We start from the raw sequence: 17,623 nt of genomic DNA on the forward strand, positions 1-17,623 counted from the left end.
CTCATAAGTTAAATTTTCTGGTGATTTTAAAGGCATTAATTCCATGAAGAGTGCATGCAGTGATTCCATTTGGGGTAAAAAAAAAAAAAGATGGGTTTGGGGTAAAAAAGGGGGTCTCCAACTGATATCCCCTTGTCCGTCTGTAGAGGAACAGGCTCCTCCAGACAGGGACTCAGAGCAGAATCCTAACTCGGACATCAAGGACGGCTTAAGGGAAGCCCTTCTATATAAGCTACATTGAAAGCCTAGCTGACAAAGCTCAGGTGACTAAACAAGGTGCTGCAATTATCATCCTGTCCAACATCACCAAATCCAAAGGCTGCAACCTCCTTTCTACATGTGTGCACACCCACCCCAGTTGCCAAGTGCTCTCTGCTATAAACTGTGAAGAAAAGCTGTCCTTGGAAACTGGTCTCTTCCTCTATATGAATACATTAATTCCATCCAGAACATAAATGTGTTTGGTACCTTCCTCACTCAAACTAAGAGGTCTGATCACCAAGGACTCTTTAAAGATTTGTAAAGATCATCCTCTTCATGTATCTCCCAGGCAGGTTTCCTTTACTTTTTTCCACTCTGGAAGACACTCCTCAAAAAAACTTACGTAAAACTAAATTTCTAGGTAGATACTACAAAGCAAATTGTAAGTCTACAGAGGTTGCCGGTACTCTGAATTTTACAACCTGTCTCTCAACAGGACTACTTGGTAGCTAATGACACATGGACAATAGCTTTCATCAATGCACAAGTTTCCCAACCTAGAATTCATCGTCTCAGAATTACCCGTTTCTGCTGCTGTACATCATCTTCTGCTCCAGCTAAGATGCCTCTATCTTTGATTCATCTCAAATATCTTAATGTTTTCTCCTGTTTAGGAAAAAAAGACCTCCTGATTTCATAGACTAACAGAAATCAAACACTGATGAGGATTTCCTCTGGAGAGTAAATTAATGGTTAGAACAAGACAAAAAAAGCCTTATTTAAATAAATTCTGGTCTATTGGGGTGGGCTATGTTTGGATTTTTTGAAGTCTTTTGTTTTCAAAGTATTTCTTTTGCTTTACAGAACACAAATCTTTTACACAATTAGCTACACAAAACATCCCTATTTCTATAACTCTAATATTATAAGAACAAAATCCATGACGTTAAAACATCTGAGAAAAGCACCATGCATAGTTTTGAAGTCTCAAAAACTCAGCATAGAAACTCACTAAACCACAGTAACAGTTATACTAAACAGTGTTAAGTAATACAGCACATTTGAAATATTAAACAAAAGAATTTACACAAAGCTTACAGTGCATCATACAAAAAAAATCCATTATTTTGACCTTCAGGGTGGTTTGATGTTCTGTGAGGCTGACCAATTTGTACAACTAAGACTGGGGTCAGACTTAAAACAGCAACCAGATGTTTTCAATTCCAAAACATTAAAGAGGAAGCATCTACTTGCATCTATATATTGACTTTCCCTTTTTCAAAAAGTCTGGTTTACACCTAATTATAATTGGTAACTGAACACAATCTCCACCACCACCCCCCCACCACCCCCCCCCCAAAAAAAAAAACCCAACCACAAAACGTCCATCCTTGAACTTCTTGGCATTAGGCTGGCAAAGAGTTTGAGAACTAAGGAGAAAGACCAAATTAACGTAAAATAAAAAAAATAAGTAAGCACTAGACAGCAGTCCTGGCTAATCAGGGAGGTCCCAGTGGACTGGAGGTTAGCAAATGTGATGCCCATCTGTAAGAAGGGCCAGGAGGAGGATCTGGGGAACTACAGGCCTGTCAGCCTGACCTCAATGCCGGGGAAGATTATGGAGCAGATCATCTTGAGCGCCATCACGTAGCACGTACAGAACAACCAGGTGATCAGGCCCAGCCAAGCACAGGTTTATGAAAGGCAGGTCCTGCCTGACCAACCTGATCTCCTTCTATGACCAGGTGAGCCGCTTGGTGGATGAGGGAAAGGCTGTGGATGTTGTCTACCTGGACTTTAGTAAAGCCTTCGACAATGTCTCCCACAGCATTCTCCTGGAGATGCTGGCGAGTTGTGGCTTAGACAGGTACAGTCTTCGCTGGGTAAAAAACTGGCTGGATGGCCGGGCCCAAAGGGTTGTTAAATCCAAATCCAAACTCCATCCCAAATGGAGTTAAAACCAGTTGGTGGCTGGCCACAAGCGGTGTTCCCCATGAGTCAGTTTTGGGGCAAGTCTTGTTTAATATCTTTGTCAATGATCAGGACAGGGGGATTGAGTGCACCCTCAGCAAGTTTGCATATGACACCAAATTGGGCAGGAGTGTTGATCTGCTCGAGGGTAGGAAGGCTCTCCAGAGGGATCTGGACAGGCTGGATCGATGGGCCAAGGCCAATTGTATGACGTTCAACAAGGCCAAGGGCCGGGTCCTGCACTTGGGTCACAACAACCCCATGCAATGCTACAGGCTTAGGGACGAGTGGCTGGAAAGCTCCCCCACAGAAAAGGACCTGGGGGTGTTGATTGACAGCCGGCTGAATATGAGCCAGCAGTGTGCCCAGGTGGCCAAGAAGGCCAATGGCATCCTGGCCTGTATCAGAAATAGTGTGGCCAGCAGGAGCAGGGAGGTGATCGTGCCTCTGTACTCGGCGCTGGTGAGGCCGCACCTTGAATACTGTGTTCAGTTTTGGGCCCCTCACTACAAGAAGGACATTGAGGTGCTGGAGCGTGTCCAGAGAAGGGTGATGAAACTGGTGAGGGGTCTGGAGCACAAGTCTTATGAGGAGCGGCTGAGGGAACTGGGGTTGTTTAGCCTGGAGAAGAGGAGGCTCAGGGGAGACCTCTACAACTCTCTACAACTACCTGAAAGGAGTACCATAAACCTAACCCTGCTAAGTCCACCACTAAACCATGTCCCTAAGCGCCTCATCCACAGCCTTTTAAATACCTCCAGGGATGGTGACTCAGCCACCTCCCTGGGCACCCTATTCCAGTGTCTGACAACCCTTTCAGCAAAGAAATTTTTCCTAATATCCAGTCTAAACCTCCCCTGGTGCAACTTGAGGCCATTTTCTCTTGTGCTGTCAGTCGTCACTTGGGAGAAGAGACCAACACCCACCTCTCTGCAACCCCCTTTCAGGTAATTGTAGAGAGCGATAAGGTCTCCCCTCAGCCTCCTCTTCTGCAGACTGAACAGAAGACCTGGAAATTTGGCTAGCTGTAAATTACCACCCTAAAGTCTTTCAAAACTCTGGCTCTGAACTATAAACCCAGGAAGCAGTTTAAGAGAAATATACAGGGAAAGCAGTCACAAAACTAAATTATCAGTGTTTGCAGAGGGCCTGACAGGGTAGACTTGGCTGGAAGTCTTCCAACCCCACCCAGCTGCTCCACAGCTTGGTCAACTGTAATTTTTGCCTGCATCCAGCTTGGCAAGTGGTGAACACATACCTTCCTGCTGTCCTTCTTGGAGTCCAGGCTGGTGACTGTACAAACACAGACTCCTGAAGAAGGGATGTTTTGTTTCTAAGCTCTGCCTCAGGCCTGTCTGTATAAGCTAGTGCAGATAGCCCCGACTTGCTCTGTTCACACTTCAAGCATGCCAGTCATGAGCCAGTTCTGGTCCACAGCAAAGTGACTTCATTTTTCAGAATTGTGCTTGGATAACTTGCCCAATTGAAATGCTTAAGATGCTACTGTACCTCAGGAACTTTTCTAGCTACTTATTTAGCTGGTGTTGTCTCAAAGCAGCTGGAGGAAGAGAAACAGCACTTATCTTGCATCTCCCCCCACATCAACACAGTCATCTTAGGCTTCAGACAACTAAATGCTTGCTTCCTAAAGCAGCACAGCAGCTCTCCCTTTCCTTTATTCTTACTGTAACCTCTTGAGTTTCCCTTCTCTAAGGTCAGGCATGAGGCCACATCCAGGAGCATCAGCTTATTTTAGCTGTCATCAAATCCTTTTCAAGTTGTTCTGAACAAAACAAACAACCACCACCACCACAGAAGCTTTTAAAAAGGTTGCAGGAACTGAACAAAATTTAACTGCAGCCAGGTAAAACCTGACCTAGATGCTTAAATGGACTCAGCAGGATTAAAACATACACAGCAGGAATCCCTCTGCCTTTCTTTGCAGGGGTACAAAGGTTTTTCAGCATGTTGTTTTTAAATGCTGTACAGCCTGGAGGGGGAGTGCAGAATCATGATATATTATTCCAGGCTTTCAGTTTGAAGTACTGTTTCTGAAGTCTGTGTCTGTCCTCTCATGCCAACTCATCCGTTGACTTACAGTATTATAGCACTGACTTCTAGCCTCAGTACAGCATTTTAAATCCATCCCTTTTCACGCCTCACTTCTAGCTACAGAACTGGATATTCTCTTTACACACGATAGTGAAAAGGAAAGGGAAATCTCAGATGTATTTATGTACTTCAAAGAGCTCCATGCCTGTTTAATGTTTTAATTGCACGCTTCGCGCATACACATCTTGCAGCACTGGCCACACGGGGTTTCATGCTGGCAGGAGCAAGTCTCTTCTGAAGCAGAACCTATTAGCATGTCAAACATTTCCCTGTCCGTTACAATGCTATTAGGTGAGAAACCAAATGTTTACGGACCACTCCGGAGTCCTGCAGCCTAAAGCTGTTACCTAGAAACTACAGTATACTGCATGCAGCTCTGTTGGCATCCTGCTTGTTGACACAACAAATGGAGCATGAACCAAGGGGCTGTTTTGTTACAGTGTACTTACACAGAAACAGGGGTGGAAGAGGAAACCTGCAAATACAGGCAACTGGGAAGAAACCAAGAGATGGCAAGCAAGGCCAGTTTTCCAACTGCACGCCTTTCTAAGCGAGCTTTTGCATGATCTCCAAAAAGGCTTAGCAACCCCAAGCAGCCCTCAACTACCTCTGCACAAAGGTTCTTCTGAAGACAGATGCCAGCCTACTCCTTGCCAGTTAATCTGACACATACTTGGTACTCTGAAGTGATAACCCACAGTGTGTAGCAAGCCCTCTGCCCTACAGTGTTATGGCCTTGGCCTTTTCTGTTGGGTTATGAGCGTGCCCCTGCCATCTTTTTGTGAGGGAGAGAGTGCTCTCCCTGCGATCAGGAGGTGCCGGCGGCAGACATGAATCCGAAGCAAGTGAAATACGAACAATGCAAGCGTGACATTGCACTAAGGCTTCTAGATAAGCCTCAGTACATCATCTTTCCAGTTCCTACCCCAATAGACTCTTACTCACATGACAGCCTTTGAACTGGGTTCCCTGTGTGTACATGCCTATTAAAATTAACCATCCCTTAAAGCCTCAGTACGTCTCAACCGAAAACATGCCTTCATCCGAGTGATTAACACTAACATGTCTTTGTTTCCCTAAGATGTCACCTGTCCTATGGAATATGGCTCTTGAGCTTGTACAAGTGTTTTAGGACATTGTCAAATGCACTACTGATCCCCTGGAACACAGTGCTTTTCCCCCTAAAGGAAGCATGTTAGTGACACACATTTTTGTTTGCCAGTAATTTGGTATGATCTGTTATTATACTGATTAAGCATACAGAACCTCCATGTTGCATTAGCCTTACATTTCTGAAGATTATACTTTGTTTTAAAACGTACATTAACCTTACACTGAAGCTTTGCAAGAGGCTAGATCATGATGTTTGTAAAGATACCTAAACTACATCTGAGAAAATGTATTACCTTCCAAATTGCTGGTGGCTTCCAAAATAAAAGCACAAAGATGACTGTTAGCTCAACTCATGTCATCGCTGCAACTGCCTGATCAACCAGCCTGTGAATTTTTTTAAAAAGCAAGTTTTGAAGGAAAGGCCAATGATCAAGACTCTCTTGAACTGTGCCCTACACCGTCTTAGCGTTATACATTTCTTTGTCATTTCACCAGTAGCTGTTTCTTTTCCGGTCTTGATCATGACAAAGTTAGTATCCAGTGAGATGATGTCAAATGGCCACACATTTTGTCAACCCTAGTAGTGGTGCATTGACAAAGTCAGTGATGATGGCAGGCAAGAATTTAAAAAACACTTCAAAATAGCAATGTCCAAATTTTCTAGTAGATTAGAAGATGGGAAGGGATAATCTTTACAAGTCGCATTTTACAAAGGACTTAAAGGAATCCCAGACTTGAACATTAAGTGTGTAATTAATGTATCAGACAGATGTCTGCCTATTAAATACATAGTACACATGCAAGCCTGACTAATACTCTGAAATCTCAGTATTGTGCCCATAACACTTTTTACCTTATGTATCACAGGCCTATCTTAAAGAAGCACAAGTTGACTTTTGAACACTTAATATGCAAAGTGATTTTGTTTTAATGTTGCATTCACAGTATATTTAGTCAAGTTTACTGAAACTGTAACATCCAGAATTTAATTCTGTTTTCATCTAGCCAGTACATAACAAGCATGAATTAGCCACCCATCAACTACGAAGATAAAATTATTAAGCAGCCCACCATACATTCAAAGATGACTACAAACTAAATAAACAAATTTGAAACACCATGCAATTTACAGAAGACAACTCTAACATGCACCAACCAGATTACCAGTGGATCAGGTTTGTTCTGGTTATTTCCTAAATAACCAAGAGCAATACTGATGCTAGATTTCTTAGCTTGTTTTGAACTAGGACAATGCCTGACACATGCTAGTTAACCATACAGTGCTACATACCACTACCTGAGGAAAAAGAAAAGGAGGTAGAAGATGGTAAAACTAGTTTACCATACTAATAATGCAAAGTCTAGAGCATGGATGTTTTGATATGAGAGGGATAGGCCGTATGTACACTAATAAAACAACTCTTCATCCACCTTAAAAAAAGCCAAACAAACAAACAACCCACTGCAGTGAGTCATCCACTTTTAAAGACAAAGATGACAACAAGATGGAAAGTAATTGCATGAGGATGTGTTATGGTGTGCTGATGCCTTGGCCAATAAGGACCAAGTTAAAGTTTGTGAACTATATCTCAATCTATTATCCTTGGTTTAGGCATTTGAATTTTGCTATGTCAGTTCATCATATACACTGCAGGCAACCTTAAATCTTTAAATTCCCTAGCTTTCAATGAAAAAAACCTGCTATATTGGAAGCTAGCAATTGTATTTACATAAGGGGCTTACGTTTAACTAAGTTTTTAGTTCAGGTATTGCTCTGGGTAGGCAAAGAGACATCTGAAGCAGTACTTTTTTTTCCTGCATACCTTCTTAGAGTTGCAGTTATGCCCTGTCATGCCTGAAATGGACACCGGACACCTGCCCAAAGAACCACGCACAGAGTGATGTTGAAGACCGATGTTCCTCACTCCACTCTGCTCCTATTTCCTCTACTCTGTCTTTCCTCTCCATTTCCATCTCCTGTACAAGAAGTTGCTCCTTGATGTCTGGTGCCCTCTACTGCTCCATCACAAGTACAGGACATGGCATATTTTTGCCCTTTGTTCTGCAGCTTCTGTCTACAGAGTCAGGACCCAGAGTCAACTGGGACCGGGAATCCCACCATGATGAGTTCATACCATCTGCAAGCCCTTCTCAGATCCCATTAATTGCTTCTCCTCTGCAAATCCTGATCCTTTCTTCTCACCTCCACATCCTTCTTGGATACATTCAGGGTTGCAAATTTCCCTGTCTCCAGATGTTTAGTCATGGGGTATCTTCACATCTGGGAAATGACTTTCAGTGGGGACAGTGTGTGTGTGTTGTTACAGGAAGAAGCCTGCTATATATCCACACATGTGTAGGAAACCCTCACACAACACCAGACAGCAGAGTGATATCAAGACAACCTTTCTCCTTTTCCAGCCTTTCTCAAGATCCCAGCTCTCACATGCAATTGGGGGTGAAATGGCTGAAGCACGGCCAGAAAGGAAGCAGCCATCTGAGTTGCAATGCTTGAACTCATTCCTTCCTTAATACCGTAGTCCACCTTACCATGCTCAGCATCAGAAACATTGGGCTGGAAGAAGCCTCCAGAAACCATTTACATCACTCCTTGTTGAGATAAGGGAAACACTACCCAGACATAAAAGGCATGTCACCAGACTGCTCAACTGTTTCAAGTCTTATCACAAAACACCCCCCCTGCATTTTTTTCATGATACCTTTTCTTCTAGCTCAAACCTGATCTGAACTTCATGTAGATTAAATCACTGACTGAAATCTCTCTACGTGCCACATATTTCATGCAGATACTAACAGACTGAGAAATTTTCTCATCTGTTCTCACACATGCACAGCAGGCTATGTTCTGCAAAGTCACATAGGTAGGCAGCCTAACTATTTTTCAATTACTTTTTAACATGCTTCCTTCCCAAAGGGCTGGCAAGCATTTTAAGTATGCTAGGGATAAACATCACGTAACTGGGAGAGACACTGTTACTCACAAAGCCAAGTAAGAGAAGTTAACAGACTTCATTTTTTGCATCACAGATTTATTCTAGATCTATGTCTCAAACTTGGCTCTAACAACCCTAGGTTTTAACAGCTAACTGTACAAAGAACTCCAAACAAATCCAGACAGGATTCTTGTAGTATATAGAATTAAGTCTTTAAGCTTGAAAGCCACTTTCTGCTTATGTACTATGGAAATCCACTTTGTTGCAATAAAGGCAAAAAAAAAAATCAAGCCAGAACTAATTTCGAACATCAACTGAATCACTGAACTTCATTTCTTTGATTGTACCTGCCCCTAATTTAATGTAGAAATTCTTGCTTCACAACCAACACATGATTAGTTAACTGCCAGAATATTTATTAGCTCAGCTTAACGTTAAATTCAAAAATTTGATATTTCTCCCTAGTTTTTCTGAACTACTCAAAGTCTTTCAGAGTAAGAGTCTACGTAAGGCTCAGTAATTTGAAAGGAACCCTAACCTTTCCGTGAAAACAACCATACAAAAGAGAGCTGTAAAATACATTTTTGACCACAAGACTAGCACATTAATATGTGACAGAATTTCTTGCACAGCATCTGCAGCTATCTTGAATAGAGAAGACAGAGTGGCTTTTAGTTTGAACTCAGAAGCTATTTATTCAACCACACTAGTATGAGCTGATGTTATATGACTGTAACAAATGTCACTGGACTTAAACGTGACACTGAAATGCTGCCTAAAGGATGTTACGGAAGGAGAAAGTAGGACAGGCAGTCGGAATTTAAAGAGCCTCCAGAGCCTTGGTTATATTTTGTATTACTGCCTTTGTGCCAAAACTGTTTCTGAACATATCCAGCAACAGCTTCCTGTATTTATAAAACTCTGTATCTATTTAAAAACAAATTCAGATTAGATTCAAATTCACTGATGATTTTCTTTAAAAACATAGGTGATAGCACTTCTAAGCATGTAGGAAGCACTATAATCAATGCTAAGTTATCCATAATAATCATACTTTATCTACCAAAAGATCACTAAAAAGTTCAGTTCTAATATTTTCCTCATAAAATAGATGACTGCAGTTTCCAATTTCAAGTTACAAATTAAATAGCAAACATCCAAATTCTCCTTTTGTTACATGCAGATTCACCTTTTAGAGAAGTCACAAATTTTTGAGCATAAAATAAGAGTATAAAACAATTCAGAGACCAAGCTAGGACATGAATTTTGCCCATGGATTAAAAGAAATAACTAAATTCATTGATGATATAGGCATGATTAAGCTTATAGGTCAGAAATTAAGTGAGAGAAGTAAAGTTTACAGTAACTGTTGGACTTACAAAATCCTTTCAAGAATTAGACCTAGAGCTCTTAGGAGCTATGTAGAAAATGCTCATGTAGCATTTTCAACATTGTTCGCTACAGTATCACCTAATGACCTTGTTTCAATCAATATCTTGATTGGGTTTAATCACAGCCCAAAATGGCAACCCAGCAGGCTGCTCCTCCCCAGCTACACTGAGTTCGTCTGATGAGTTCAGGTTCAGACTCCCAAACTGGATGTTTTCCCATAACTAAAAAATAACCAAGCAGTTACTTTGCAAAAAGCATTTATCTGTACCATCGTTTGCACACAACAGAGCAGAGGCATACATCTACTCTATTTGCAGAGGGCTATCCTGTCATGACTAGAAGATCACATAAGGGCAGTTGCATTAAACTTTTTCTATATGTAACTAGAGGATTATCTATTTCTACGACTGTTTCATAACTCTGTTAAGACTCTGGGTTATTCTAGATTAGTGCTGTTTTTCTAAGGCACTAAATACAGTATTCACACATATCCACCTCCACTGGATTGGTTCACATAGCGCAAGTTATTTTTACTTTCATATACATATTACTATTCCAATTTACAGTTTAAGCACATGTGCTATTCATCCTTTTGATTACACATACCAATACAGTTAAGATCAAGTAAAAGTCTCTGCAGAATGAAGGAAAATTTAAGCAGCCACCAAAATCAAAGATAAGCTTACAGCTTCAGGAAAATGTTATTGTAGGAGGCAGCGGCATATCATGTTTCAAGGAATACCAGCATAATTGAACATGCGTCTAAAATTAACCTTGAAACCATACTTTAAAGCTACCCTAGTGATGAAACAATTTAGTGGTCAAGAGAATAAAACAGCACCTTAATAGAACCACTTCAGTTGCTGCTTGTTAAAAACATCCATGTGAACTCTATCTTTAACATTTCAGTGCAAGTGCAAGACAGAAAATATGACATCAAGTGCCCCACACCAGCCTTAAGTGCTGCTGGAACATCCCCTTTTCAAGACAGACAAAATGCACTGACAATTCCTGGCAGTCACCCCTGTCATACTTAAGGACCTATTTGTGTCTTTGCTGTTATGTTAAATCGTTTTCCTGTTATTAAGCAGCAAAGATGTCCCCCCAGGGACATGCCTAGAACATTGCACACCATTGTTTCAGGAATAGCCTCAGCGCAGCTCAATGGAGCCCATGTGAAAACATCTTGCCAAGCTGAAAACAGATCAGAGAACAGGGCAGCACCCAGCGCTTTTATTAGCCACAAGATATAATATGTCCCCACCCTTTGAGGCACACAGTCCTTCTGTTGCTTGCTGACTGCACCTGAAGTTAAGGAACTTCTCTTCCCAATGACTCCTAACCAAAGCATGCAACTGAAGTTCAGTTTGGCAAAGGCGGCCTGGCAGGTACCAGTGCTTCCCTCAAGGAGTGATTCCTTGCCATGCCTGCTGTGGAGACCAAGCAGTTCCTGTGGAGGAGGTTTAAAACATTCATCACATTACGCGTTGCATTTAATGTTTGCCCGAGTCTCTTCTGTTTAAGCTAGCAAACGACTACAAAGACAGCAGACTTAGATTTTTGCTTAACTGGGTCATAAGTAGGGAGGGAGGAGAAGACGACTATAGAAATTTTCTTGAGGAGCTGATACCCCAGTGAACACCGCAGTTACCTGAGGTATACCAATAACTTACTGCAAAGACCACAACCCGTATGCAAGGTTAATGCCTATGAACAAACACCTCTACTTGTACCACTAACGAACAGAGCAAGAAAAATATTCACTGCGCATTACACACGCATCTTGTCTTCCTTGACCCTAAGCCCTAGCTGAAAGGTCCCTCCTGAGACACAGGAACACAGGATTAATAGGGTTATGCTATTCATTTCACATTAGGACTTCTGGTTTTTTTAAAGTGGCAAAATACCTTAATTTGATAAGCAACTTAAGCAGGTAGTAGATTGTACAGTAATATTTGTGGAAATACATCAGCCTTGATTTTATATTGGTTATACAACAAGTGGCCCATGCTTATGGCTAAGAAAAGCAAAGTTTTCTAGCCTTTTGTTTTATTTGGAGTAATAATTTGCAACTGGCTTTGTAAGTAACTTCACTCATTCTTCTGCTGGAAGCATTTCCAATATTCCTGGTTTACTACCTCAAATATTTGGAAAGGCTTAGCACAAAGTCTATTCTTGCAATAAGTATAAACCCAACTTTTTTAATAATTTAAGTGCTTCTGATATTAGCAATATCCACACACAGATAAAAATGAAGGCCAGTGAAAAATCTGAGAGTCTAAAAATATTATTAAAGTGAAGTCATTAATGAGTATAATTTGTAACACTTTCCTGACTTTTCTACTGAAGGACTGCTAGTTCTCTTTAAGAAAAGGATGAGCTTTCATTAAAAGAATTTCGCCACAGATGTTCCCAGCTGTCCTGTTTCCCGCCTAACTAGGGTTATTTCCATAACATCACATACAAACTGTTTACACAAGTATTTTGAGGAAGAACCTTTACTTGCTGTAAGTGTATAAGCAGCATACTACCATGACAAGAAGTAGCAGAAATAAATGTAATCAGGAATTGAACACAGGACCCAGGGTTATAGTGCCCTTGCTACAACCACTAGACATCTGCAAAGATGATACCAACAGAAGGTTCATAAATAGCAACTGTAAAGAAACATCTCAGCTAGACACAAGCCAGGTTATTTAAGGTGGGTTATTTCTACATTTGAGTATGTGGACAACTAAATTGAATAGAATTTTTTTTAAGAAGAAGATTTAAAGATATAATTTATACTGCTTGTTATACTGACACATTCATTTTTCAGACAATCAAATGCCATTTTCTTCTCCCTGCAGGAGAAAGAACAGAAACAATACTCCATGATCAGGAAAAGGTAATGGGGAAGCACACTTTTGGTGGACATGGTTAGGAAGGTGCTGGTGATACCACTAACGATAAACTAAATTATTAATTAATAATTCTGCAGCATTAGTTTACCATATTATCATGGTAAAAATAATTGCTTAACCTCCTCTTAAAAATAAGATTTAATTCAACCAAATCTTTCTGACAACAACATTACTCCACTGGACCACAGACAGCAGATATATCTAGAGAAGAACAAATAGAAGTACAGGTGAACTCAGCAAGCTAGCCAGCTTGACCAATGCAGCCTTCACTGAGTTTTGTTCTGGGGGAAGCAAAGCCAAGCCAAGGGAGATGGGGTCTGCTTGCAAATATTTTTCCAAATAGTTTAGTTTTGGTATGATATTTGGTGAAACAGTCAAGAGCTGTTTGATACACCAGCACTTTTCCTAAAGGCATCAAATCTATTAACTTTGGACCTAGGTTCTTCCTACACATCATGCCACTCAGGAATTAGAATTTTTTAAAATTACAAAAACAGTGGAGACACTGCTTCATTACATGACACTAAATTAACAGCCAATCTATACACAGAAATTGTCATCTCTTGCCATTGATTGCAATGAAGGTGTTAAGTGTGGTCCCTATCTATTCAGTACTGCCTCCACAGTACTTAACATATAATTACATTTGATTAATTGAAGATGCAAGAAACTTGGTTTTGCCTTCCACCTCCCTCCCACATCAGTTTTCTGTGCCAAAAAAGAAAGAGTAACACAAAGAAGTGAGCCAATCGTCTGCAAACACTCAAAACATTGCATTCTAGCACTGAAATTTCATGGTCTCGTTTTCCTCAAAAAACCTATTTCTTTATACCTTAGAAAGTCTAAATTAAAAGGACTAAATAGGTAGTAATGCTTTTTTTATTTGACTACTGCAAGCCATTTCTACTATGGTAACAGATTCATTTGCACAGGCTGCAAAACTGGTAGAGGCAGCTTTTAAAAGTTTATGTCCTGTTTTACCACACTGAAGATCCCCTGAAGTAATTTAAAAGCTATTCAGGTTTTTAAGTGTAATTGTAGCTGCCTGTCACTTTCAAACCCCAAACTACTTCACAGCAATAGAAGTTGCAGCCAGACCCTTTTCACCTATTAGACATATCAAGTGGGAACAAATGCACACATAGAGTATGCAATGATATTAGCAGAGATAATTTGCTAGGTCTTTTATATTTACTCTCCAATTAACTATTCTGCTATGAAGTTGAGCTTGAAGCAGCAATTCTATTTATTTCATGTTGACAAATACTTGAAGCATCTTTCACATACAATTAATCCATTTAAGTAAAGGAACAATGAAATCCAACATCACTCACTACAGTGGAGCCAGAATGCAAAAGCTGCCATGCATCTTCTTTTCACAGCGCTCTAGTTGTTCTTTCTCTAAAGATTTTTTTTGAGCAAATCTCCTCATTTACATTATTTTGCATGCTTTATTAAATACATGCGCAGTTTAAGTGTTACCATCACAATAATATTATTGTTTTGACTTTGGCATTTTTTTGTTGGTTTATGGGGGGGGGGTTTGTTGGGGTTTTTTTGATGCGTTTGTTTGGGTATTTTTAGCAGCTCCTTTCAGCTATCCAGGCTTCCTTTGAAAAGAACTAGTGTTATCTTCATTTTATACCCATCATAAATACACCAATTGGATGAGACTTGTATAGAGTACAAACTATACTTACAAATTCCAAAACACAGAGCTCTACCACCTAAAAACAAGAACCTCCATTTAGCTATCACCTACACGACTACTGAAGCTATGACTTAAGATCGAAATCAAGCCCATCAGGCAGGCCAGTTAGTACAGATGAAGTCAGGAGCAAAGAGCCTCATTCACTTCAACAGGAACATGATTAAATCCAAAATCCCCCATGACGAATCGTTTCCAGCTATTCAACTTCTTTTGCTCAGAGTAGATAAGCTGGCTCTACTTCTGAATTTTTCCTTGGTAGGTGACACAAATATCCTGTACCAAATCTCTCCAGCAGACTTTTAGATTTAGAATACTTAGTAGGGTTGAGTGTGTTGGGTATCTTTCTATAGTTCTATATTAAACTGTAGTGTCAGACATTAATCAGTACTTCAGTTATTCTTTGGGAGGGAGAGGGGGAAGGCAATGAACAGTTAAGCAACTCATGACACCTGAGGCTTTCAGAATCCTCCTTTTAAGTGCACTGCTTTGCTGTGCACAGAAGTATTTCATAGTTCCCAATGTGATCTTAAGCAGGATTTAGGGAAGAAATTGTATTGAAAAAGGATGTCATCTGTTCAAAGAAGTAAGTCTGTGATGTTTGCTTATTGATAGCAAGGCAAAAAGGACATTTCTAAAATTGGTATTGCTGTAATGATATCAGCTACTGTTTGTCCTCTGAGACACCTCTTATTCCCAAGGTATTAAGAGAGTAAATAGGTTTAATAAGCAATGGAAGTCACAAGAGAGGTAAGAGTACTAACTACAGTTTGCTTAGGGGAAGAAGAGAAAGAGGATGAGCAGCAAGAAGGCCTGGATGAAAACATTGAGACAAAACAGTTCACCACAACAGCAACAGTACAGTTCAGTATACAATCCTTGAAAAAACTCTGAACAAAAAGGCACAAGAGCTTTGACCTCCATTTGCAAAACTAGTTCCTTGTCTAGAATTTTATTTTTATGCAACAGAAAACATCAGTAACTGAAAAGGACTCTTTTGAATCACTCATAAAAGAATGTCTTTCTCTGGCAGTTTATACAGAATCATACAGAGATGATTTACTCTGTCACACCCATTGATGCATGAAGAGCACAAGAGCACTTTAGTCACTCTTTGGTAAAAATCCTTAATTATTTGATTAAGTAAGCAAATGTTATATTTCATCACTGAAAGACACTGGTTCATACTTAGCTCATATCTATCATGTTTCTGCAGTTCTGAAATGGTATTTTTGTTGCAGTTACTTGCTACAAATAAGTCTTACAAGTCACAGGATGGGTAAATAAAGTATTTCCTGAAACATTTCAGTGTTTTTATTTTGCTGAAGGGGACACTCATCACAGCTAACAATGCAGGTGTACTATACTTCCAGTAGCTCAGAAAAATGACACTTCAATGTCTGCCTGCATTTAAATGGAGAAGAAACTTCTGGATATGATAACCTTGAAGCCGTGTTGAGCATACAGTGATAGAAGTTAGACACAAGGCAACAAGCTGAGTGACCTTAAGAAACACTTTAAATTTAACAGCAAGTTTCCTCTGGATTTATTCCATTCCTAGAGAAGAAATTCCAATTTTATTTGGCTTCCCCTGAACAGGCTGTATGCTTATGCTGCAAGATACTTGAACTACTCCAGTTACTCTTTGACACCTCCACATGGATGAGATGTAAGCAGTGCAAATGCACTCCAGCCCAAGGATCCATTTAACTACAAATGCAATGACTAATCTAGACTAACTTAACACTAGTGTAAACAATTGTATGTCCAGCCATACTACATACTGTGAAGAAACTGTGGCAGGCTACTGCAAGACATCCTCAAGTCTGAATGAAAACTGAAAAGCAAGTTCCATCCTCTTCCTCCCAACACTGCTTGCATCCTAACTTCACCAAGTTACTGCACTGCGAACTGTCAGCCAGGACATGGTAATAAAAGAATCCAACTTGACCTGTACTCTAGACTACTTTAAAACTCCACATTTCAACAATTGTGGTAAGTATCACAAGGATGTTCTACAGTGATACAAGGTGGTTGGACTATGCTATTACAAAAGGGAGCAAAGGATGAAACCCATGATAATGCTTATTAAAAGTGCAACCTACACCAAAACTGGAACTGAATGTTTCTTACATAACACTCATACATATTTACATTCCTGCATAGACCCTGAAATTCCTTTTTTTTCAATTACTCCTTCCCTTATTTGTTGACATAGTCCCTAGTATATTCTACTTCTCATTGCTTATGTGACCTTGGAAAGAAGGCACATGTCATTTTAATCCAATTAAACCACTACAAGAAAAGATACTCATTCTGGTGCTGCAAAACCAAATATGGCTCCTCCTGGCATTTAACACTTGGATATTAGTTGTCATTGCCTGGTCTACTGTTGCTGTACTTTATGAACCTGAAATAATCACTAACAAGATTCAATGCATACCACTGTATCTAAAACCACAGTATATCTATACATACTCGCACTCTCCAACTACAGAATATGACCTGGTTTTCAGATGCCCTACTTTTTTGGTGTATTCAGCTCTAGCTAACCACTGGTCAGCTTTCTGCTTACACACTGACTTCCTGCAAGACACAGAAATAGCAAAGCAGAAGGGGGACACAAGGCAAAAACCTCTCTAAGCTTTCAATGCTATACCATTAGCCTGGACACACTGCACATCGAGAAAGGTCTATTCAGCACTTCTTATTTAGCAAAGTGCTGCTTAACTGGAACACAGGGCTAGCAATTTATTTTACATACTGTATTTAACAGTGGCATCCTGCAGACAGGTTTTGCTTTCACATCTACTTAAGCAATATAAATTCTTATCACTGTAAAATTCCCTTGATACATGCACTGACACCTGTTTTGATTTTTCAAAATTTCACAGATTTCGATAGCAGTTAACGAATATTTGGAAGATTGAACATTATCCCCCCTCCTTCTCTTTTAGGATTTTTGTCCCTGGAAATATGTGCTATGTGGAAATTTCACACTGTTAGCAACATAAAGGATGTTGCTAGGTATATGGTATATGCACAAAGACTCCCTTTCATAAGAAATTTCAGCATCAAGGTATTTTAATCCTAGCTTAAAGCCATGCAAGCAAGCGCAAACCAAAGCCTATATTACATTTGGATAGTTGGCCTGTATTATGTTCATAACTGAACTTATCATCCAGGAGGAACTCAGAAACCGGATTTACTTTGCCAGGGGTAAGTAATAAGAAGGCAAGTGGTTTAAGCGGCTATGTGAAATGCCAGGA

The 17,623-nt window shown here is 40.1% G+C and overlaps 1 protein-coding gene across 6 annotated transcripts in view; it reads right to left on the bottom strand.

The window, feature by feature from the left end:
- Nucleotides 1-17,623, bottom strand: part of MTUS1 (microtubule associated scaffold protein 1) — a 94,000-nt gene that overhangs the window by 38,608 nt on the left and 37,769 nt on the right. Inside the window, exon 4 of one of the 6 annotated variants that reach the window (XM_059817552.1) lies at nt 10,695-10,709. The exons of the other annotated variants lie outside the window; for them this stretch is intronic. Coding sequence (XP_059673535.1) covers nt 10,695-10,709 — 15 coding nt within the window. The remainder of the gene's footprint in view (nt 1-10,694; nt 10,710-17,623) is intronic. 6 annotated transcript variants of the gene reach the window in all.

Source organism: Gavia stellata, chromosome 5 (genome assembly GCF_030936135.1).
Source record: "Gavia stellata isolate bGavSte3 chromosome 5, bGavSte3.hap2, whole genome shotgun sequence".
Taxonomy (NCBI): Eukaryota; Metazoa; Chordata; class Aves; order Gaviiformes; family Gaviidae; genus Gavia; species Gavia stellata.